Source organism: Stegastes partitus, unplaced genomic scaffold, assembly GCF_000690725.1.
Source record: "Stegastes partitus isolate 25-593 unplaced genomic scaffold, Stegastes_partitus-1.0.2 Scaffold1676, whole genome shotgun sequence".
Classification (NCBI taxonomy): Eukaryota; Metazoa; Chordata; class Actinopteri; family Pomacentridae; genus Stegastes; species Stegastes partitus.
In genome coordinates, this window is record NW_007579407.1 from 103,108 (window position 1) to 126,656 (window position 23,549).

Sequence of the window (23,549 nt, forward strand, 5' to 3'; positions counted from 1 at the left end):
GAGATGGAGGTTCAGGTGGAGCCAGAAGGACCACTGGTGTTTCAGGTTCACAGGGAGGAGATGGAGGTTCAGGTGGAGCCAGGAGGACCACTGGTGTTTCAGGTTCACGGGGAGGAGATGGAGGTTCAGGTGGAGCCACAGGTTCTGGAGATGACTCTACAGGTGGAGGGATGATGACAGGTTCGATGATCGGTTCTGTGATCAGCGGTGAAGTCAGGGTTTCTGGTTCTACAGGATGTGGGACGAAGGAGTCAACCGGTGGTAGGACGATCGGCTCCGCAGCAGGAGGTGAAGGAAGAAATTCAGGCTCCACATGCACTTCCACCTGTGGAGGAGATGGGGATGGAGGTGGAGCTGAGACAACAGGGTCGGTTAGAGTTGGAGGAGGCGCCTCAGGCTCCACAGAGGTCGGAGGAAGGGAGTGAAACTTCACCGGAGGAGGAGGGACTAGTTTTACAGGAGGAACAGGTTCCGCTGATGGAGGTGAGGGTGGAGTTTCCAGAGGAGGAGGAGGAGGAGTAGGGATGGATGAAGCAGGTGACAGAAGAGGTGACAAGTGTTCCACAGCAGGAGCAGGAACCGAAGTGACCGCTGGGGTTTCTGGATCAGGTGCAAAGTGAGGACAGGCAACCTTTGGAGACTGTTTCATCCGGTTGATGACTTTGTCTGACAGCTGAAGGAAGAAGAAGAAAAATGATGATGAGCGCCACCTGCTGAGCAAAATGAACATTTACTTTTACTTTGATACATCTGGCTGCTGCTTTGCTGCTGTGAAAAGTTCTGTTTGTGCAGCTTTGTTTGTTTTTGCTTTTGGTTTGATGGGTAAAGAAAAACACCGTGAGGAACGTTTAGTAAAGCACGAGCAGTTAAGCCCGGCTTACTTCAGTAATTCAGGTTTGTGTTCAGGAAATCCTGCAGGTTTGACCAAAGTTAAAGACCCCCTATGTTTTTTTTTTGTACCTTGTTAGTCCATAAGGTGTTTTTTTTTATATGCTGGAAGATGCATCCTAAGCAAAATAAGCAGTTAATGCCATGGCTGAGTATTTCCACCTTAAAACTACAGTGAAACTACAGACTTCCAGAGTCTCATATTTAACAAATGCAAACAAAAAATCCTGTCAGCTTTTAGGGTGAGACTTTCTGTATCATTCTTCTTCTTCAAATTACATTTGCATATGTATGGCATTGGTGTAGTGTTCCATTTCAGCCATTTTAAGGCATGAGGAAATTATCGTCGTGGACAAAAACTTTTAAATATGCAACTCAGATACACAGTGGTGAGCTTTTAGGGTTTAATCTGTAGAAACAAAGGAGAGGGACTTTAACGTGCTAACACAGTCGTCCACATTAAACCCATCGTGAGAGATGTTTTATAGTGATGACTTTAGAAGAGCAAAACCTGTTGTGAGTTAATCTAACAAGATGAACCAGGTTCTAGTTTGTTTTGTCAAGACAACTCTTCAGATCAGTTTGGTTAATTTCATGAGTTTGAAACACAGACCTCATAAACTGATCACATCAATCACAGTAAAGAAAAGCATCAAATAGACACTAAGAAATACAAAACAGTGATACCTTTGTCAACAGAGCTGAACACGTTTAACATAATCTGGAGAGGACAACAGGGCAATATTAAATCAAAAATTAACATTAACACTAACATGAGAGTTTAGTGGAGCTGAACTCTACACGTATCTGTTCGTTGCAGGGTTTTGATTATAATCATGAATCTGAGGGTTCAAGTCCTGTGTAAGTATTGTGTGTTTTATATGCAGCATAAGCGGTAACCATTCCTGTGTAGTTTTAGAAGATTCAACATACAGTTAAACAAGGAAATATATTGAACAGTAAGTGAGTCAGTGGGATTACATTCCTGGGTTTGTGATACAACAAGAAGTAAATGCTGGAAATACATGTCACATTCAGATTACCTGTCCTCCATATTTGTATTCAGCACGCTCTATAATTTTATTTAACCAACATTTAAAATGACAACAAATACTGAAAATGTCATTTACTATGCAAATTAGTAGCATTAGTGCACACATCTTTTTATTATTCAGGGAAAGACACTGCAGGTGAATAGGGTAACATTTTTTATCTAATACTGACATAAGAAATCCCCAACTGATTACTCAGAATAAGACAATGTTGTTGTTTTTTTGTATTACAATATTATTGAAATGTTATATTTAAATGTGCAAATGAGGTATTATACATATAAAAATGCACTAATTTGCCAGAACAAAAATCTGAATATTGGATTACGCTGGCTTCAAAATTTTTGTTACACAAGGGATTTTGGATTTGTTTTTTAATCATACCAGAAATTGGACACTACTGCCAACAACCAGGAAAAAAATCACTTTGCTTTTAAGAATAAAATGTGTTTATAAATCAGGCTATGAAAGATATATGAAGAAGGCCCTCGGTAGAAACCTTCAGGACATAGACAGGAATAAAACTGGAAAGTTTGGTGTGTCTAGGTGCTACTGAAGAGGAGATTTATGGTTCAGAGTAGGAGAAAAAAAAAAAACTAACTTTAAATAACCGACTTCAAAGATAGAAAGATGTATTGTAAACGTTAACAATTTTTCATTTGAAACTTCTGCTTTTAGGCAAAACTCTAAATGATCAATATCACCAGGAAACCTCAACAGGTGATTACCTATGTTAGGACGCTTATTTTTTCAATTCCAAGTTTTGGAAATTAATGTCTACATATGCACATGAGGCCTGCAAGGTGGCTCGGTGGTTAGCACCGTCGCCTCGCAGCTAGAATATGTCCCAGGAAGGGCACCTGGGATCTTTCTGCGTGGAGTTTGCATGTTCTCCCCGTGCAGCACGGGTTCTCTGGCTTCCTTCCACAAGGTCCAAAAACATGTTGAGGTTAATTGGTGATTCTAAATTGTCTGTAGGTGTGAATGTGAGTGTGCTTGGCTGTCTGTCTCTAAGTGTAGCCCTGTGACAGACTGATGACCTGTCCAGGGTGTCCCCTGCCTTCACCCTAAGTCAGCTGGTCCAGAAACAGAAACAAAGTGTTGAATGATAAAAAATTAACCTGCAGCTAAAAGACAGAAACAGAGGAATGTCACAGTGGGATGTTTCAACCTGCATCTTGTTATTTAAATTGCAATTATCTCCTAAGCTTCATTAACAATTGAAAAAATCTAAATTTTAGCAGCTGGAGCAAACTTTTAATCCATTAAGTGTTGAATTATTACCACTGTATATGAGCTCCAATGTAGCTCTAATTAGACTGAATGAGAAGGAAAATGACTCATTTTGTTTCTTCATACAGGTGTTGTCATGATAGGATATTACAAAAAAATGTACAATTAAAAGAAATTCTGCTTAAGATCTTGAAAGCAGAAAGAGTGTTTCCTCTCAGAGGTATTTATTGACTTTCTATATTTAACTCTGGGCTCAGTGACTAACAGAGGGTGAGTTCATGAGGAATGAAAAGGCTTTCAACGTGAAACTGAAGGAGACACTGACTCTGATGCCCTCTGCAGCCTCTGTCTCTGCTGAACCAACCGCCTGCAGGCACCTTTAGTTTTTCCGGAGCTTTTAACTCACCCGAATGCCCTTCACAAAAGTGACTCCACCGCCTTCATCCTCCTGAGAGAAGTGACTCGGGCCGTTTCCTCCCATCCCCTCCCTCAGCTGCAGCTCCTCAACGCTGTCTCCGGCTACCGAGATTATTTAATCCACAACGTGGATGTGCGCTCCCTGAGATCAAACCCAAACAGCCGCAACAAAACTGCCCCTCCCACCTCCGCGCGACAACAACAGCCGCTGCCATTGGACGCAGCTGAACAACGCCCCTCCTGATTGGTCGGCCGGCTTTGAAGTCAGTGAAACGTGAGGGAACATAGTGTCCCAGCATGAAATAGTAATGAAACTTCACTGTAAACAAAAGAAGCATGCAGCTCTTGTTATGAGAGGTGATCCTGCAGCTCTGGTGGCTCAATGATCTTCACTTTAATTTTCACTGGTCAGGGAGTGTAAAGGTTTATTGTTGACAAAAAAACTGGTCCAACACACCTGAGACAATAAGACAAGGACACAGTGACTGGATGATGTGCATAATTCACTCCTCTGTACATTCACACAGTCTGACCGCCTCCAGCTGCTGCTGCTCAAACATCAACGGCTTCAGTTCGTTCAGCATCACATTATTGTGTTCAGTGCAAATCCTACTGATGGCCCTTGACATGGAGCGGGTTAGCGGTCAGTTTTTAAAAAATAAATATTCAAACTAAATCGGAGACCACGAAACAAAAAGCACCATGACTTTGCATCTGTGAATGATAACGAGTTGCTAATGTTAAATGAGAGAAAGTCTGGCGTCTTTAGTGTTTTTCTTGTTGTCTGTAAATCCAATGAAAAGACCAAAACCAACAATGAATGAATCCTGCTGTCAGCATGGACAGATCAGTGGACAGGAGTCAGGGCGCTCCTGGCTTCATCTTATTTAGGAATTATAATAGATCCCAAACAAAGACGCAACATAACTAAAACACAACACAAAAGAGCCCTAATTTCAACAACAAGATGTAAAATGACAACAAAGAGCCGTAATATAACAACAAAGAAATGTAAAACGGCCAATATATGACATGAAGTAACCACAGAGACGTAGAATAGCTTTGAAAGGATGACTAAACTGAAACACAAGATGACCGTAATAGGACAAAAACAACCATAAAGAAACACAACTATCCAAATAAACTAAATAAGGGATGTAAAATGACAACAAAGACAAAAGAGATATTAGGAGATGTAAAATTGCCAAAATGGGACACAAATGACCAAAAATAACCACAGAATGAAACAACAAACAACAACAAAAAAAAACTAATTGAAATCAGAAGCGTAAGAGATGTAAAATGACAACAAAGAGACTAAATTGTGACAAAAGGATGTAAAACAACTAAATGAGACAAATAGGACCACAGAAATGGAAAACAACAACAACAAAAAATCAAAACGAGAAGCACAGGAGAAGGATTGGTGATGAACATATGACCACAAAGAGACGTGGAATGACACACAAGGTGCACAGTTGGAGACACAAAACAAAAATAGATCCTGTCGGTGTGGCTTTCAGCCTGGGTGTCTTGCTCCTGTGTGGAGTCTTTAAACTGTTAAAACCCACCAGTGACCCACAGACTGGGTGACAGATTCCAGCTGCCAGTGGCTCATCAGGCCTCCAATCACACATTAATCTGATTTTTAAAATAGACTCTAAAAACCACTATGGCCTGCTGTGTTGAGAACGTCTTCAACTATTTTAAACAGATGAAATTACACAGTTGTTTTTAAATCTGCAGCAACTGATTTGTTTCACTCGCTATTATCCTTTACTCTGCTGATTATAGTATATAGCTCTGCATTAAAAAAACAAACACTTCAAGTTAATGATAAAAATACCTGCTAAACAACTAACTGATTAATCATTGCAGCTCTGGGCATGTCATCCCTTTCTAAGTTCTATGGTCTATCTGCTATTTGAAAAGAGTGTGTTCTGAAGGTTGTTCCAGCCTTCTGCAGTCGAAAGGGACCCAAAGTGGTGAGAGTGAAGCCAAACGGTAAGGCTGTGGTCCAAAAAGCCAAAACAATGAGCTGAAACGAGGCGATAAATCTGTGTGCAGCTGAGAGGGCCTGCAGAGCTGGTTCGTCACTACAAGTGGCTCATCTTACGTCAGTAGTCATGTGATCCATTACAGGAAAAACACTGACTGTGACCTCTTAAAGCAGCACCCACAACGGGCCATTCACACATATGGATTCAAAAAAAAGTGGGACAGCATCAGCTGCTATTCATTGTGAACGAGATCTGGCCTTTTCAGCCCTGCATCCGAGCTGGACAGACTCAAAAAGTGGCCTGCTGCACTAACGGGGTGAAGTTGAGAAAGGCTCAGCTTTATGTAATTATCCTGTGATGCAGCGAGAGTGACAGCCAGGCCACTGAGCAGGATCGCTTCCAGCTCAGATGCAAGCTTTGCCGTTTTTGTTGCATTTAAACAGTCAAGTCCCGATTATTTATACAGCACATTTAAAACGACAGACGTTGAGCTAAATTTCTTTCCAATAGAGAAATAAGACAGGTTTAAATATTGCGGTTGAGAACCTACAATATTGTTTAACATATAAATGTACCTATAAAAGTTAAGAACCTGCAATATTAATATAGAAATGAACCTGACTAATTTAAATATTACTATTAAGAACCTGCAGCATTACATATAAAATACAAATTTACTAGACTATTCTAAATATTAAGGTTATGCTCTTAAAAAATTCTACACTGAAAACCCAATAGGTGCAACAAGTCCAGGGATGTAAACAGGTCTGTCAATAGCACTGCTGCATACTCAGGATTAACACTGTGGAGAAGGTTTGGCATTTAAGACAACGACCGCCCAGTCGGGGCAGAGCGTGTAAATTATGTGTTCAGTACAACACACCCCCAGACCTCCTTTGCATCCGTATGTGTGAATGTATCGTAACACTTTGGTTTTGGTCTTTTCATGGGATTCGTTGACGAGGATAACAAACGCGACAGCAAAAAATGACCACCAGTTTCATCCTATGGGCCGATGTGTGTCCGTATTCCTGTGTGGTTCCGTTAAGACGCACGATGCCGAACTGTGAAAACAAAACAAAAAAAATGTCCTCAACTGTATAAAACTGCTGGAGGTTAATCGAATAAAACCTATTTCTAAGTCCAACACAGTGGCTGATTCTCTACTCCATCACCAGTCTCTGCTCCGTCACTCGGCCTTCTTCTGCCTCTTGGCGTCGGGTCCACGAAGCGCCGCCTGCACGCTGCTCAACACCTCCGTATACAGCAGAGTCCCCAGAAACACCACCGCCGTGCCCACCCAGTGCCAGGTGGTGAAGGGGTTTTGGAAGTAAATGATGGAGAAGATGAGGCTGAGGAACTTTCTGAGCGTCACCACCAGAGTGACGGTGAGCGAGGCACACTCTGTGGTCAGGATGAACACGCCACGGATGCACACGTACCTGAAGGGGAGAGGTTAAGGTCTGCAACAAGACTGGACAAAGTCTCACAATTTAAACTAATAGAACATAATCATTGATGCTTTGGATGATAGGATTTAGCAACATACAGTCACCCTCAAATATATTCATACCCTTCCATTAAAGAAAAGGCAAAATTCACAATAGTCACTCAAATAACTAGAAACTGAAAAAAGTAGTAATAAATAAAAATTTGTTAAATTATAATTCAGTGAAATACGACATTGCTTTTGAATTGTGGTAGAAAAGAATCATAAAAAAAACAAACAAACAAACAAAAAAAAACTGTCCCAGACAAATTAGACACTTTGCTGATGAGCAGTGGCCAAAATCTAAACACCTGTCAACAGGTGCAGAAGTCTGACTGAGAGTTACAGAAAACACTTGACTGCAGTGATTGGCTCAAAGGGTTGTTCAACTAAATATTAGTTTACGGATCCCATCATGCTTGTTTTTTTCACTATTTCTGTTGAACCACAATTCAAAAGCAATGTCATGATTTTCATTACATTTTTATTTTTTTAGTACTTTTGTCAATTTCAACTTCTTTCAGTGACAGCTGTTCTTTTCCTTCTTTAATGGGAGGGTATGAATAAATTTGAGGACAACTGGGCGTATGATGATCGGCAGATCTGCAGAGTACCACAATGAGCATTTCTAATTTATTGTTTGAGTTGATTTAACAAATGCAGCTGCACAAAACTTTAACCAAATTAAAAAAACCCAAAACAACTATATTGTTAATATCAATTAAGGCAAAAGCAGTAATAACATTTGAAGTGATGCTCAAGCCTCTCTTCAATAGAGCTGCAACGTATGATTATTGTTAGTTAATTCATCTGATGGCTATTTACTCAATTAAGTGATAAGTTGCTTGATCAATAAAATATCAGAAAAGGGTGAAAAATACCAATCTGTGTTTCTCAAAACCCAAGATGACCTCAAATATGTTGTTTTGTCCACTATCTAAAAGTATTCAATTTACTGTCTCAGATGAAAATAATATTCAGATTTAAAAAGGTAGAATCAAAGAATTTAGGTTGTTTTTTTGCTAAAAACAAACAAACAAAAAACGATTAACTGATTAATCAAAATAGTTAGTTTGATGACAGCTACTCGATAAATGCTTTCACTCTACTTGTCACAGGAAGACTATGTCTGCAGTCTGAGCTTTAAACAGATCATCCAAGTTCAAAATCTGGAAAAAGCAGGATGGGAATTATTGTAATTGCACATTAAATGTTACAGTGCATAAATCAACACAAACAAAGTTCACAAACACTCGGCAGGATACTGTGTGATGACGTTGATCAGCAGGTAGATCCACAGTATCGGCGCTGTAAATCCAACCACAGGAACGAGCACAGGAGCTGCAAAAGAAAACAACATTAAACATTGGTTATATCTCCAATTAAAGCCATGAACAGAGGCTTTCCCGAACCAATCGATGGAACTTACTGCTCTGACTGAAGTAGATGCAGTGGTTGTAGATGTCTGTGGCGAGGAGCAGGAAGCCGGGCAGAGGCAGGCAGTGCTGCAAACACATAAACATGATTAGCGGAAAACATTTCAAAGCAGCTCCCTGAGAAAAAGGTACGACTCAGATGAGGCAGTCGGCACTCAAAGACAGCTTACGTTATAGAAGAGAGCCTCTTTGGAGTGTTTTCCGTACTGCTTGTACAGCGTCTCCTGGAAAATGCCCATCCTCGCAGACATGAGCAGAGCAAATGTCAGCATGGCGATACCTGAATAAGCAGAAAGAATTTAGCCACTCAACATTTGTTGTATGATTTGAACATGTCAAAGATAAAGGGCAGAGAGTGTTTAGGGCACAAACCACATGTGTAAAAATGCCCTCAGCAGCTCAGTCCCTGGTTTGACCTGGCCAGACCTATATTGCTCATGTCATCCCCCTGAACCTTTTTTCCACATTTCCTGTCTATCTCTAACTCATTTGTCCATTTCCTTCCATTTATCCAGAGTCAGGTCACAGCGGCAGCCAGACATTCTCTGTCCACATCAATTTTCTAGCTCCTCTTAGGGGACAAGTTTTAGATCTGAAATGTAAATATCTATTAAAGGTATAATGCACCCTCCACTTTAGGAAACAGCAACAACAATCTCTGAGCACCAACCTAAGCTGAAAACTGACACGTCTGAATGACAGAATGTCATCGCTTAGACAAACTAATGAAGCAGCAACACTATGTGTCCTAAGTCTAAAAAGGTTTACACATTGAATCTTGTAAACTCATAAACACACTTTGGGAGACGCCAGACTGCATCTCGCAGGACTACGACGTTGATCGGTCTTCTGACGCTGCCACTGTCAGTTGTATCTGGATGTTTTCACTGTGGCAGTGGTTCACACCAGTAACATTGACTTGACCATTTTGTTAATCTGTTTACTTCCCCCAGGCTTCTGTGTTATTGATTTATTAAACTTATGCAAGAGTCACATACTTCCAGCAAACTGTCTGAGCTTTTAATGAGTTCAGTGAGCTCCTCCACAGCTAGAAATCAGGCATCCAGGGCTCATCACAGATAATTGTGATTGGTTTAAAGAAATACAAACAAGCTAGAGCTTCTGTCCCCCTACAGCAGAATAATAATGATAATAATATTGATTGTCATTCCCTATCACCGTGTAGAGACAGGTGGCTATAAGATCAGCAGTGACTTGTCATTTATAGTCCGACATTTACACTGGTGCCATAATATCTGCAATAATCTGATATCAGTCAATTTATTGGTCCAGCTGTAATTTATGCATCAGTTGATCAGCCAAATCACGGCAGCATGACTCACCTATAAGCCAGTGCATAAAGGCATAAAATCCTTGATCGTCTGACCCTTCGCTGGAAACATTCTGCAAAAACAAAAACCAACCATGCATGATTAAAATGTTAAAATGGTGCATTTCTAAAGAGCCCATATTATGCCTACTGGATCGTCCTGTAGCTTTAATGGGATAATTATTTTCAGCATATAAAAGCAAACTTACAAAGGCAATGCGGTTATTTTCTCTTGCACTGCTCCCTACCTGTCCAAAGCATTTCCTCTGAAGTTCAGACTTTTCTTTGGTTACTTATTTACATCACCATGGAACATATTTGCATGATGCCTGTCTAGCAGCTAGTATGAGCAGCTTCCTTTCTGCTAGAACTACATCTCTCTGCCTTTATCTGGGGTTATGGTACATAACCTTGCTTTCGTCGTGCCAGCTGATCGCTCAGAGCAGACTGAGATATTTGTGATGGGGGCCTTTAAAAGACAGGAGCTTTTCAGACAGAGAGAGAAGAGGTGCTGCTACGTTTTATTTAGCATCAAGCTTGTAAATATATTCTAGTCGACCCCAAAAAACTCATTATGAACCTGTAAACGTACATGATAGGGGCTCTTTAAGACTGCATGACAACCAGTAACGCAGTGTAGAAAATGCAACACGTTTTGCTGAGGACTCACCACTTGTTTGGCAGACATGATGGTGCAGATGAAGATACCAGCTGACACTAAAGCTATAGACAGATATTTGCTGGCTGAATATCTGCAGAGAGAAATGATGAGACACAAATGATTGCAATCAATCTGCACATAGATTTACAGTGATGGACAAGACTTGTTGTCGCGTGACTTATTGGAGGCAGCAGGGTTACCTTTTCTTCAGGATGATTATTCCCAGGATCATGTTAGCGATTAGCGATCCCTGCAGAGAAACGAGACAGCAGCTCAAACACAGGTCAGACTGAAGTGTTGGAAATGATGGTCAGTGATAATAGGGAACATTCAAGAGGGAAGGGAAGGGAAGGGAAAAACAGTAATCCTTACTGATCTGAAGATCATGTGTAAAGGCATGGCGATGTTAAAGTTGAGAGCGTAGTTGTTGATCACACTGATTGTGAAGAACATTGTCACCATGACCACATAGTTCCTGGGAAAGAGAGACATAAATATTGAGATCTTATGTCAGTTCTACATCGAACCTGCAGCAGGAAGGTCAGACCTTTTTTTTTTTTTTATATTTCTTACTTGATAGGAATTGCTGGTTTCTTGCGTCCAAACTTTGTTTCAAAGATGAAACCTTCTAATGCGATGAATAGAAACTGTGCAAAGGTGACTATGTTGCCGCATCCTGGAAACTCTCTGGAGAACACAATGACAGTTAGCGTAAACGTGGAGCAGCAAAACAGCCACTAGTTTGAAAAAGACTAGACAGATAAATGTAGCTTTAAACACACAGTTTATGCAATCACAGTTAGCAGAATCACTCCATATGTGATAACTAAGTAATAAAAAGCTTCGCTTAAAAGTTGTCAAAATCTGTGACCCTCTCTAAACCAATCTTGGCATCATTTATGAAAACATAACATAGCGACAATTGTAATTTAAAAGGAAATAGCTTTTAAAGGGTCATCCCAACTCTGGAGCAATCTTCTGTTCCACATTAAATCCTGGGTTACCTTTGGCAATGTTTATTTTGCATAGAGTGGTGGCCTGGTTTTACTGTACTTTTGACTTTGCTTCTCACCAAATATGCTCCATCCTTGTCTTAATATAGTACACAGCAGGATCAGTACAACATGTACAACATCACCTAAATGTCAAATGATTCAAGATTGTGTCACCTTACAGTAATTAGATCACTTCCATGGTGTGCAGCTGGGTATTTGCTCGTATGCAAAAAGAACACTGACAGTTAAGATTCACTATACTATATATCAACAGGCCCCACAGTAGGATTCAGATGTTTTATTTATTTAGTATTTCATATGTCCACCTTTACTGTAGATGACTCAGCTCTTTGCTGGAGGAGTTGTGTTGCTACATTAAAGTTGTTCTGCTGGATTCAAGTCAGGCAACATACTTCACCAGTCATTCATTGGGACAGTTTCAGTTTCTTAAAAAACACATCATGCTGGTAGTGAGCTTTGGATCATTATGATGCTGGAATATTCCGCATCTGCCAAGTGTCTGCAGACTGTGAGTGATCTCGTCAGACAGAAATTGAGTTTGTATATCTGCATTCGTTGTGCCATCAATAAATTCATCTCCTCCAACACCTTTTTCTCTCATGCAGCCCTGTATTATAAAACTGCCACCTTTGTGCCTCATTGCCAGGATTATGCATCACTGTGGTAGTTCACGCTAGACACTGTTTGAATCCAACAAATTAATCTTGGTCTCATGTGATCAAAGATCATCAGATTTCTTTTCATGTGCTTGAGCAAAGTAATGAAGATTTGTACCAAAAAACAGGCAAACATTATTTGTATTTAAGAGCTAGATGGAAGTAATGAGCTGTCTGTTTTAGGGAGACAACCACTGTGGCTCTGATTAGTGACTACGGCTCAGTTCAGGTGGACTCAGTTTTGATATTTGAATGGTAAGTCACATGGGTGTTGTGGTACTTTTCACTCCCGTCATGCACTTGTAGGCACGATTGCATGTTGTTAACTTTATCCCTTCTCCCTCTCCTGTAGTTTTTGCCTTGTCCTCTCTGTTCTCTCACGTCCTGAACCTCTCTGCAGGTACTTCTGACTCCAGAGCTGCATGTTTCTGATCTGTGGTTACTGGTTCTGCTAACATGTCCAGTGTTTAGCATCTGTTCTTTCTTTCTCTCTACTTTCATTTTCTCCCTCCCCTTCACCTTCACCTTCACCTCAACCTGTAGAGCCAACCTGAGCCTGGTTCTGCTGGATGTCCTTTCCTATTAAAAAGGAGTTCTTCCTCTCCACTGTCATCACTATGTTTGTCAAAAGGGAATCTTTGCATTTGTTGTGTTTCACTTTGTAATATTGCAGAGTCAACACAAGGGCTGCACTATGTATATCACTTCAACATTGATATTGTGATGTGAACAATAGTTGCAACTCCAAAAATAATAGTGCAATAAGACCAATCAACTGAAACACATCATGTTACAACTAGGTCGGTTCTTCAGACAAAACTCTCAATATCCAAGACTTATCTGAAAGGGAAGTCTGTCTGATAGAATATCATTTGCTCCAGTTTAAGGCGTCTTGGATACACACAGTTGTTTTTGTTTTACAGTCTCATTTACAAGACACAGATTTTGTTGCAGGCTCTACATGTGCACACCACAATGAATGAGGAGCAGAAAGAAAAGGAAGGATTGCTTGCCAAACAGAATTGTAGTATCAGTTGTCGAGCTGCACAATAACTGGAATAATAATCACAACCACAATTTTGATTTCCCACGATTAAGTGAACATGAAAAATAGCCTGTGTATATAAAGTCACTTGATTTCAGTTTGTGTAAATCTGAAATTAGAACACTTTATTTCACTTCTTTCACAGTAATCCTTGTTCACACATCTGGCTTCTGCACAGCAGTAAATGACTGAAGACTAGACGGTTATCTATGCTCAGCCACCCAGCTGACATCTACTGCAGTCTGCATGTGAGGTGTTTAAGGAACACTGGTAAGTTGTAGTTGTAGAAATGATCCAGCTAGAGACGGGATGGCGATGACTGAAAGCAGGTCCTCTGTCTGCAGAGTTTAGCAACTGTTGCCATGACACAAGCCAACACAACTTATTTGTTTAACCATTTAAATCCACACTACAAAGCACTGTATGACAAGTGTAAAGCCGGATATGAATGCCATCCACATTAAAAACACTATTTCAAACGTGTATGTCAGTGTTACACCATATGAGAAAGGTTCCAGACAGTTTGCATTCAAAAAGTCTAAAAAAAAAAAAAAAAAAAAAGCTTTAAAAAAAATATTTTTTACTTGTAATGCAGATGCTTCTCAAATCATCTTAACCATTGTGTAATTATAGATTCCATAAAATACAGTTATTCAAGTCACCTGGTGAAAATATTAATCCAATGTTTTTTCCCCCCAATATCATGCTCTCTTTGTGTAAACCTAAATATTTATAGTACGATACTCTGATAAATTGTAGGGCTTGTAAGTTATTTTTCTATTGGAAAGCACTTTGGCTCAACGTCTGTAGTTTAAAGTGTTGTACATAAATAAGTAGACTTGACTTCTTCACTGAATGCATTTAAAACAGATAAAAATAGAACAGCTTAATAAAATGTACTGAAACAACAACAACATGAAACAGCAACTTGATCCCAGCAGTGAGGACCTCAGACAGCTGACTTCCACCTTTAACATCATGCTAATGAAACCTCCTCCTTCAGGTTTGATACAGTAAAAACATTTTGTGCAGCAGGAAGCCAAACAGACATTAGTTAGATCTGTGTAGACCTTTGTGCAGTAAAGTCGACGTGAGTCCGCAGACGGTCTAAGTTTGTCACTGACCTTACAAGCAGCTCCAGAGACACCACATTGCTACAACATCCGACAAACACTAGAACAATAGCAAATACAGTCCCCATGACGAAACACTGCTAAAAGAAACTCGGCGGAAAACGTGTCACTTATTAAACCGGGTTACTACACGGTGCATATTTGCAAATGAGCTGCGGTTTATATTTTCGAGGAAGTCTTCTGCCGCTACACAAACTCCTGTTTGAACACGTCTGAAACAGAGATTGCGCTCTTCCGTATCGCGGTGGCTCATGGGAGTTGGAGTCCAATTCTTATTACGGCAAAAAAGTGTACTTAATATTCTCCATGACTAACACAGCATCCCAATTTAGATACCCGTATTGTCTGTGGAAAAATACTAGGAGTTAATATTGGTGAAATGTACGAAAACTAATGAATTAATGAGCTAACAGCGCAATCACTGCGCAGTTCTGAAGCGCAACACTCTATAGAGCGCATGCGCAGCTCGACAGAGATTTGAAAACACAAAGAGCTCTCCCTCTGCCAGACTTTGTAGTGACCAGAAGCTACACAGAGGCTGGCAAAACAGCAGAATGTGAATTTACTGCCCTATTTATAGCTGTGTGAACATTTACTCTATGTCCTTCGTATAACCCATCACTTTCCCCCACTAGTTAGGTCTTAGCACTAATTGGGCATTTGGCTGCACTAGTTTTTTTTACATTTTATTTTATTGCACTGCCAAAACTCCATTAGTCACTCTTTCAGCAACTAGTGGCACTTTTGTCTAACCAGTCAAGACAGAAGCCTGACTAGTGAACCCTGACATTGTACCAATACCAAGTGTCAACTAGTTTTTGATGCACTAGTGGCCCTTTGGGTTGTCCAACTAGTGAAGAAAACTGATGACTGATGAGATCAAGGATCAGTTTTTCATATCTTGTCTTAAAATAGTCTGACTGTGGTCTAAGAAAATAGACACTTCACTGGTAAAAACTCAGACTTTTGTGGTTGAATCAAATGAATACTGAATATCATGCTATTCAGCAACACAAGACAACAAGAGCACATCTCACCATGTACATCATCTCAGGCCGTAAAGTTTGCAACTAGCTCCTTACACTGCTTTCTTTTTCTTCTTTAGCCAAAAAGTGTAGAAATCTGATTTCACAGTTTCCCCCCCTATAAAATAGTAATAAAGCATTTTAGATAGCAAGGCATGACCTAATTTTAAAATACTTGGTCATAGTTACGACAAGGTGAAGCTGCGACTTACATATATAAAATTCAACCTTTATTTATCAAAACTTTGAATAGGTTGAGGTACGGAGGCCTCATTTACAATCTAAGTAAGTACAAAAATAAAAGATGTAGGCAGAAAAACAAGAAACTCAGATAACAATGACAATAAAAATATTTAAAAAGCAAAGTTAGAAAAATACTAAAAACGTTCATTAGAGGTTTTAAGATGTAAAAAAATAAAATAAAATAACAATAATAAAAAATTAACTAAAACAGCTGGAAGTAAAATTAATTGAGTCAAGCTTTAGTTTGCGCTACATGTTTTCCCAGGTTGTAGGCGTACAGTAAATAAAGCCCAGTACGAACAGTCAGTACCTGCAGTGTGATGATACATCATACAATCATTTGAACAGAAATCATAAAAAAGACAGCAATGAAATATCAAAAGGGAGTAAAACAAACAAACAAACAAACAAACAAACTGCAAGGGTCTTATTTATATATAAGTGTCTATCATGCCTTACAGACAGTGAAGGTCATCAAACCTTAACATAAAGCTCACAGGGGTCCATCCATTCTCTATACAACATAGGCTGGAGCCTATACCAGACAGGGGACACCCTGGACCACACAAACAAGCACACTCACATTCACAGACAATTTAGAATCACCAATTAACCTCAGCATGTTTTTGGTCTGTGGGAGGAAGCTGGGGAACTTGGTGAGAACCCACACTGCAAGGGGAGAACATACAAACTCCACACAGAAAGATCCCAGGTGTCCTAAATTGGACATGAACCAGAGATCTTCCAGCTGTGAGGTGTTACGTGCTAACTACCAAGCACCTTGCAGCCCCTCACAGGGATTAGTACTGTAATTATCAGCAGTACTGTAATTATGCAGAGTGAAAAAGAAGAGTCTCAGGAGTCACAGGACATGAATGCATGTATAAAATGTTACCATAATCCAGTACTGATAGAAAAGTTACCTCAACAATGTTTTTCTACAATGCGATACAAGTAATGTGATAGGAACCAATATTCTGTTGTGATGTAGTCACCAGCAGGGATACATGATATTTAAAAGTCAGCTTCTAAAGTTAACTTATAAGCCGGTCGTAGAGCGGTTGTCCTCTAATCGCAAGGTTAGTGGTTTGATCCCCCGCCCCTCCACAGTCCAAGTGTCCTTGGGCAAGACACTGAACCTGAAGTTGCTCTCAATGGCAGGCAGCACCTCGCATGGCAGCTCTGTTGCCATTAGTGTATGAGTGTGTGTGTGTGTGATTGGGTGAATGAGAAAACATTGTAAAGCGCTTTAAGTACCGCTAAGGTAGAAAAGCGCGATATAAGTCCAGATCATTTGATCCAGTACTGATAGAAAAATTACCTTAACAATCTTTTTCTAAGATGCAATACAAGTAATGTCAAAGAAACACATTTTTGTTGTAATGTATGGATACATGATATTTTAATGTTATCTTCTAAAGTTAACTTATAAGCAGGTAACTTAAAATTATGAGAAAAATGTGATTTGCTAAGTTACAAATGAGTGAACAAAATTACATAAAAAAAAAAAAGTAACATTTATAAAGCTAAAATACAAAAGCGGGATTTTTAATTATCTTGATTTTATCATCTTATCTTAATGTTTTTAATAGACTGAGCATGGTGATTAGATTAGATATTAGATTAGATTCAACTTTATTGTCATTACACGTGTATACACAGAGTACAAAGTGCAGACATATTGTTGATGTTATTGTTAATGTTAATATATATATATAGCGCCCTCTATAATTATTGGCACCCCTGGTTAAGATGTGTTAAAAGCCTTAAAATAAATTAAATTTTTATTGCAGAAGCATTCTCTCACATTGAAAATTGTAGAAAAATATAACCTTCAGCTCAACTCAACTCAAATGAATTGTTGGCAAAAAGGGGTTGTACAAAGTATTAACATCAAGGGTGCTAATAATTGTGGCACATATGATTTGATATAAAAGAATTATTTTTTAATGTGGGATTTTTCTTTCACACTGAATAAATGCACTTGAATTAAAGGTAGAATTTCCCTCTTTTTTCATTGTGGTCTATACTATTTAGAAAAACAAAACTGAATTTACTAGAAGCTGAAGAACACATCTTAACCAGGGGTACCAATAATTATGGAGGGCGCTGTATCTACACACACACACTATGGTATTTACATGAATATATGACATGGTGGATATTTACAAATTGATATGTGCAATGGAAATACTGCAATGGACATAAAACAGTGATACACCTGTATGTCCTTGTTTTTTCTTTTTTTTTTTTTTTTTAAATCCATGTCTCATTTTTGTAGAAGAAAGACCTGATGTATTCCTTTACAAACACCTGATCCAGTCAAATGGAACGACACGTGCAGCTGTCCGTATTGACGATCTCTGCTGGAGGACGTGGCTCCGGCGGCCGTGCTGACGTCACGAGCCGCTAGCTTGGCCACCGCTGCCTCTGTAGTATCAACAGTTTAGCTAGCCTGCTATCAAAAGCAGGAAGTTTCAGTCATTACGAGCTCTTTGTAGTTTGATAAATTCTCCAGCTGCTGCCAAAATGATTTCACTAACGGATTCACAAAGTAAGAGCATTTTCTTTTGTTTTGTTTAGCCGCTGTTCTTTGTCTCGGCGTCGTTTCAGTGTGAAACCGGGTTTAGCTCGAGGCTAACGGCTCCAACACGATTGGCTGAGAGCGGCGTTACGTTCCACGTCAGTGAGGAATATTTACAACGAAGAGTCAGTCTGCGTTCAAAATACTAAACATAACGAACACGTAGAGTTTTATTTTGCTTTGGCAATATTGCTCCTCGAAACTTTAATACCAGGAAACCAAGCTGTATTGAATTGTGAATGTATACAAGCACAGGTTTCTGCTGTGTTTGTCTTGCATCATTAAAGATGTGACTTAAAACTTGCATATAATTGCAATTTAACCAATGATTACAAGCTTTTATTTGTTTGACAGTATTCTCCAGGGGCAGTGTTCAGATAGGGGCTTTATCAGTCCAGTTGTCTTTAGACTTTAATATGAAATTGCACAATTTTTACGGTTATTTCAGAGTAAAATAAATTAAAATGTGAGATACCGTGGTCTGGACAAAATAAGGTTGTGTGTGTAGGATGGCTAGACCTGCGGTTCTCATTATAATGATGATTTACTTATTTTTATAAAGTTAATATTACCCTGTGTGACCATCTCTTCAAATGGTCCAGGAGAACAGACGAGAGAAGCTACATCCTGTATGTTGTTGTGGGAAACATCCATACACATAGTAATGTCACTGCTGTAGATATTCTGCTGTGAATCAGTCGGATGGGAAAATCTCAGCAACAACAACAACAACAACAACAACAACAACAACAACAACAACAAGGTCATAATGAGTTTGATTCAGCTATATCATAATATTTTTAGGGTCTTAGCATACAGTTGGAAAAACAAATGAATGGATTCAAAACTAGCTTTTAAAAAATAATTTTAGCTTTATTAAAAAATAAAAAAAATGAAATGATGATAATAATAATATTAATGAGTGAAGAAGTAAGATCCGAGGCTAGTCATAAAACTTGACCTTCAGCTCAACTCAAAATGTCTGTTGTGAGATATTTCAACTCATAACATAAATGAACCCACATTTCAACAAGGGGGGGGGGGGCAAATTAAAATAAAACAAACAAAAAAAACACATTAAAATGTTAAATTTAAAAAATATAATTAATTACATCCTGAAAAACTGATAGGAATTTAACCTTAAATCTTTTATTTTATGTTATTTTTATTTAAAAAAAAATTAAAGTGAACATGTTAACAGTAAATGATATGATGTGACCACTTGGACATAATAACTTATTTGTTTCTTTAAATCCACAGAAATTGGGATGGGGCTGACTGGGTTTGGCGTGTTTTTCCTCTTCTTCGGGATGGTGCTGTTTTTTGATAAAGCCCTTCTTGCCATTGGAAATGTGAGTTGATCAAACATGCAGTTACGACGCTGTGTGAAAGTCTCCCTTATGGGACCTGAGAAGCACCAGACCTGTGATGCTGTTTATTTCTGTGCAGATTCTGTTTGTCTCCGGCTTGTCCTTCGTCATTGGCCTGGAGCGTACCTTCAGATTCTTCTTCCAGAGACACAAAGTAAAAGCCACCAGCTTCTTCCTGGGAGGGGTGCTTGTGGTTCTGATCGGCTGGCCGATCGTAGGAGTTGTTCTAGAGATCTACGGTTTCTTTCTCTTATTCAGGTCAGCTCAAACGGAAAGAAAACACCTCTTTGTCATCATAGTGAATTTGTAGGTCCCGTCTCATTCTTGTTCTCTTCAACAGGGGATTCTTCCCAGTGGCAGTCGGATTCATCAGACGAATTCCTGTGCTCGGGTCTTTGCTCAGCTTACCAGGAATCAGTTCAGTGAGTATCAGTCAACATGTTGCAAAATACTTATTGCTTTCACACACTGGAGATTTCATCACAGATACAATTTTGTCACAATTTTCCTGTTTATTATGTGTGCTAATGTGATTAAGGAACTTCTACTTTGGTGCTGTCTTCAAAAGCTGTGACAACATCCTGTAATTGACATTCAGAAAATAAATATAGAGGATTTACAAGCTGTTAGGTCACCAATTCAAAAAACTAGGTACTGATGACTGTAGTGAACAGAATGTTCAAATGTATTGCGTTTATTATAAAATATGACAAAAAAACCCTCATCAGATAGTCACGTTTGGGAAGCTGAAACCTGAGAATTGTTGTTTTTGTTTTATTAAAAAGTGAGCAAACCAATTAGTTGATTATCCAACTATTTTCAGATTAATCTCACTAATAAATGAAAGAATCAGCGTGTTCATAATTCTCAACAACTGTACATCTGATCCACTTCAGACTTGGTGGGTGGGCTGCTGGGGACACAAGGAAGTGCAGTGTCAAGTCGATTGAGTCAATGAAAAGTCAATCAGCTGAACTCTGGCTGTTTTGGGGCTTTTTGGGGTCCTCAGCCTGACCATTGGCTCCCTAAGGGTGGATTCTCATAACACAACAGATAGACAGAGATTCCTTAATTGTTTAGTGAGACATCTCACATCATCCTCTTTATTACTGTAACTTTAAATGGTCACTACAAAGTCCTGATTCAGTCCATCTGTAAATAACCCTGTCCTTCTCTCTTGATCTCTTTCAGCTGGTGGACAAAATTGGCGAGAGCAACACCATGGTATAACAATGAGCTGTTCATACAATGGGGAACAGTTTCAGTATTTATCATAGCTTCTAATCATGACTGTATAAAACTGGATCATTGATATTTCAGAACCCAAACATTTCCCTGCACAAAAAGACACAAGTGTATTTGTGGACATTTGACTGACGTTGTGAAGTTTCTTCTGTCAGAAGGAAACAGTTTTGTATCTGACTGCCACTGGATGTTACCAAGAGTTGTTTTTTTGTTTTTTTTTAAAGTCTGGAAGCTGGTTTCCATTTTTGCATCATTCCAGTCCGATATTTATGAACTGATAACTTGGGACCACTGGTGTAACTCAGAGGAGACTTATGAACCTTTAACAGCATCCACATATCTGGATTGTGTGCCACGACAGTTACTGAGAGAGATTTTTTTAAGGTTCATTTATAAAGTGTTACTTTAATTTTATACATTGAAAATAAATAAGGTTGAGCTAAATGCTACAGAAATGTGAACTGTTGTGATAAAAAGGTTTAAGAGGCTTGTCTTGGATCTGTTGTACTGTAACTTTTCTAAGTGCATACTTGAAATAAAGTGTGTCTTTTATAACTTGTGTGTGATATTTTTCTTTGCCATTGGGGCTAATTATTACAGTATAATTACCGTGGATTCAAATACAATAAACACTGTCTCCCATTGCTTAAGGATACAAATGTCCTTTATAACAAAGAGGCCGTTATTTTATCACAAATCCAACTTTCCAGTTCCTGAATCACAACACATCTGAGTCATCAGAGATGACGTGTGTATTTAAAATGTTGTCTTTCATGCAAATTATGTTCAGGCCTTTCACAGTTTGAGAACGTGTTATGAATGTGTACAAAATTCAATAAGGTTCATTTATGACTTAAGAAACAGTAATTAAACAAAAAACGAATTCATCTCAAGGTCCATTTATGAGAGTTCCTGCATGCTTTCATCTGCATCTTATGACCATCAGTGGAGTTTTTTTTTCACAACACATAAAAAATAATTAAAAATGACTAAACTCTTCATATTGACTATTCAGAAAAATTGACTGCCTCAGACTCCACCTGTTTTTTTGTTTTTTTAACTTTCAAGAGCTGCTTCTGCTAACTCTAAAAAGTCTCAGCCACAAGACAACACAACAAATGTTCTGCTATTGGCTGCAAGAGTGAACACAAGCGTCTTCACGCACTCCAAGCATCTATACACTGCATTTTTTTTACAGCTGAATTCCCATGTAAGCTGTATTTGTTCACAGATTCTTTCTGTTTCTGTTGCTAGACAATAGAACAAGCATAAAATTAAAAATTGGCACACAGAACACTGAGTTTTAGTGGATATTTTTTAAAATACTGTCTTTATCTAATCCATCCATTATCCATGCACCGCTTAATGGAACAGACCTGACACAATAATAAAATGAAACAAATTTTTTAAAAAAATTATGGTAACATCCACTTACGGTACGAGGCTGCAAGGTGGCTCAGTGGTTAGCATCGTTGCCTCGCAGCAAGAAGATTGCTGGTTCGCATCCCGGTGTCCCAGTATCTTTCTGAGTGGAGTTTGCATGTTCTCCCCATGCAGTGTGGGCTCTCTCCGACTCCAGCCCCACACCACCCCCGGTGACCGTAGTGAGGATTAAGTAGTGTATAGATAATGGATGGATGGATGGTCTGACTGTACATGGATAAATCATAAATAAACTATGTATGACATGTTCTGTTTTGAGCAAGCTTTTCCCCTCCAATACACTGCAGCATCCCTTCTCCTGGACTGATCAGTGGTCACCCTAATAACCAAAATGCTAAATATACCAGTGTTAGTCTCTATGCACATTAGATAATTAGTGACATCAACTGTAAAATGAAAAAAACAGAACAAAAACATTAATATATGATTTATTACCTCTCCTATTAACATAGTGAGTAGCCTCTACACTACTACAACAGAGTAGAATTGGCTTTATGTTTTGGTGTGATGCTGTGATTTACGCTGGCCTCATCTGGCTACCCTTGGGTAAAATTTCTGGAGGCGCCACTACCTGTCTTTGTCCAGTTCATTGTATAAAAACAACAGGTTTTGGTTGTATGGAGATTAGAAAACTATACATCTTGCTCGCTGCATTTCCGTCCTGAAGTCTTGTTGTCATGGTGAGGTTGCCAGGCAACCAGGTAGCAGTGTGGGTTGTACTCTTCTGTTTTTTCACCGTGTAAACAAAGGAGATTAGTGACAATTTAAGTCTTAAGCTAACCAGCTGCTTGCTGTAGCTTCACATTTACCATAAATTCATCGTAGCATGTTTTGCTGTTCATATGAGTTAACTCTTTTTAAAGCCACAGTAAAACACCTATTTGTTATTTTCAGTATTTACGTGGAACTTCACACGAAAATAAATCCCTCCTAGTTTACAGGACAAGAACAAACTATGGAGCAGTAACTCGTGCAGCTTTTTATAGAAAGCAGCGACGCAGTGTTTTCCAGCCTCAGGCCTCCTTCACACACATACTCACTGACACGTCAGCTTCATTCATAAAATCTCACCCGTGACGTCTTCGTGTGGTGACCCTGTGAAGACACTCTGCTGTTCAGAGGCTTAAAAGTTTGAATCTCGTTCATATATTTGTGATGAATGTGCAGCGACAGCTTTAACAGCACCTGTCACTCTGTCAGCTGAAATACTAGGTGTGAGCTAATTAGGCTACCTAACGAGGCTACCTCATCAATGATGCTGTATAATGAGCTGGTTGATTTGT

At 39.1% G+C, this 23,549-nt stretch overlaps 3 protein-coding genes across 3 annotated transcripts in view; 1 reads left to right on the plus strand and 2 right to left on the minus strand.

The window, feature by feature from the left end:
• Positions 1-3,849, minus strand: part of LOC103371976 (vegetative cell wall protein gp1-like) — a 20,183-nt gene extending 16,334 nt beyond the window's left edge. The window contains exons 1-2 of the mRNA XM_008301480.1: positions 3,580-3,849; positions 2-673 (exon numbers count right to left, since the gene is read on the minus strand). Coding sequence (XP_008299702.1) covers positions 2-673; positions 3,580-3,654 — 747 coding nt within the window. The 5' untranslated portion in view covers positions 3,655-3,849. The remainder of the gene's footprint in view (position 1; positions 674-3,579) is intronic.
• A 139-nt stretch (positions 3,850-3,988) lies between these two features.
• slc35b4 (solute carrier family 35 member B4) lies at positions 3,989-14,630 on the minus strand. The gene is made up of 10 exons (XM_008301474.1): positions 14,348-14,630; positions 11,080-11,193; positions 10,879-10,981; positions 10,707-10,756; positions 10,516-10,597; positions 9,859-9,919; positions 8,686-8,795; positions 8,509-8,584; positions 8,345-8,420; positions 3,989-7,032 (listed from the first exon to the last, which is right to left on the minus strand). Exons 1-10 carry the CDS (start codon positions 14,422-14,424, stop codon positions 6,780-6,782), a joined length of 1,002 nt encoding a protein of 333 aa, XP_008299696.1. The 5' UTR covers positions 14,425-14,630; the 3' UTR covers positions 3,989-6,779.
• A 3,408-nt stretch (positions 14,631-18,038) lies between these two features.
• On the plus strand, positions 18,039-21,378 carry golt1bb (golgi transport 1Bb). Its single transcript, XM_008301475.1, has 5 exons — positions 18,039-18,178; positions 19,469-19,560; positions 19,658-19,836; positions 19,919-20,000; positions 20,770-21,378. The coding sequence occupies exons 1-5, from the start codon at positions 18,154-18,156 to the stop codon at positions 20,806-20,808; spliced, it is 417 nt and encodes a 138-aa protein (XP_008299697.1). The 5' UTR covers positions 18,039-18,153; the 3' UTR covers positions 20,809-21,378.
• Positions 21,379-23,549: the final 2,171 nt, after the last annotated feature.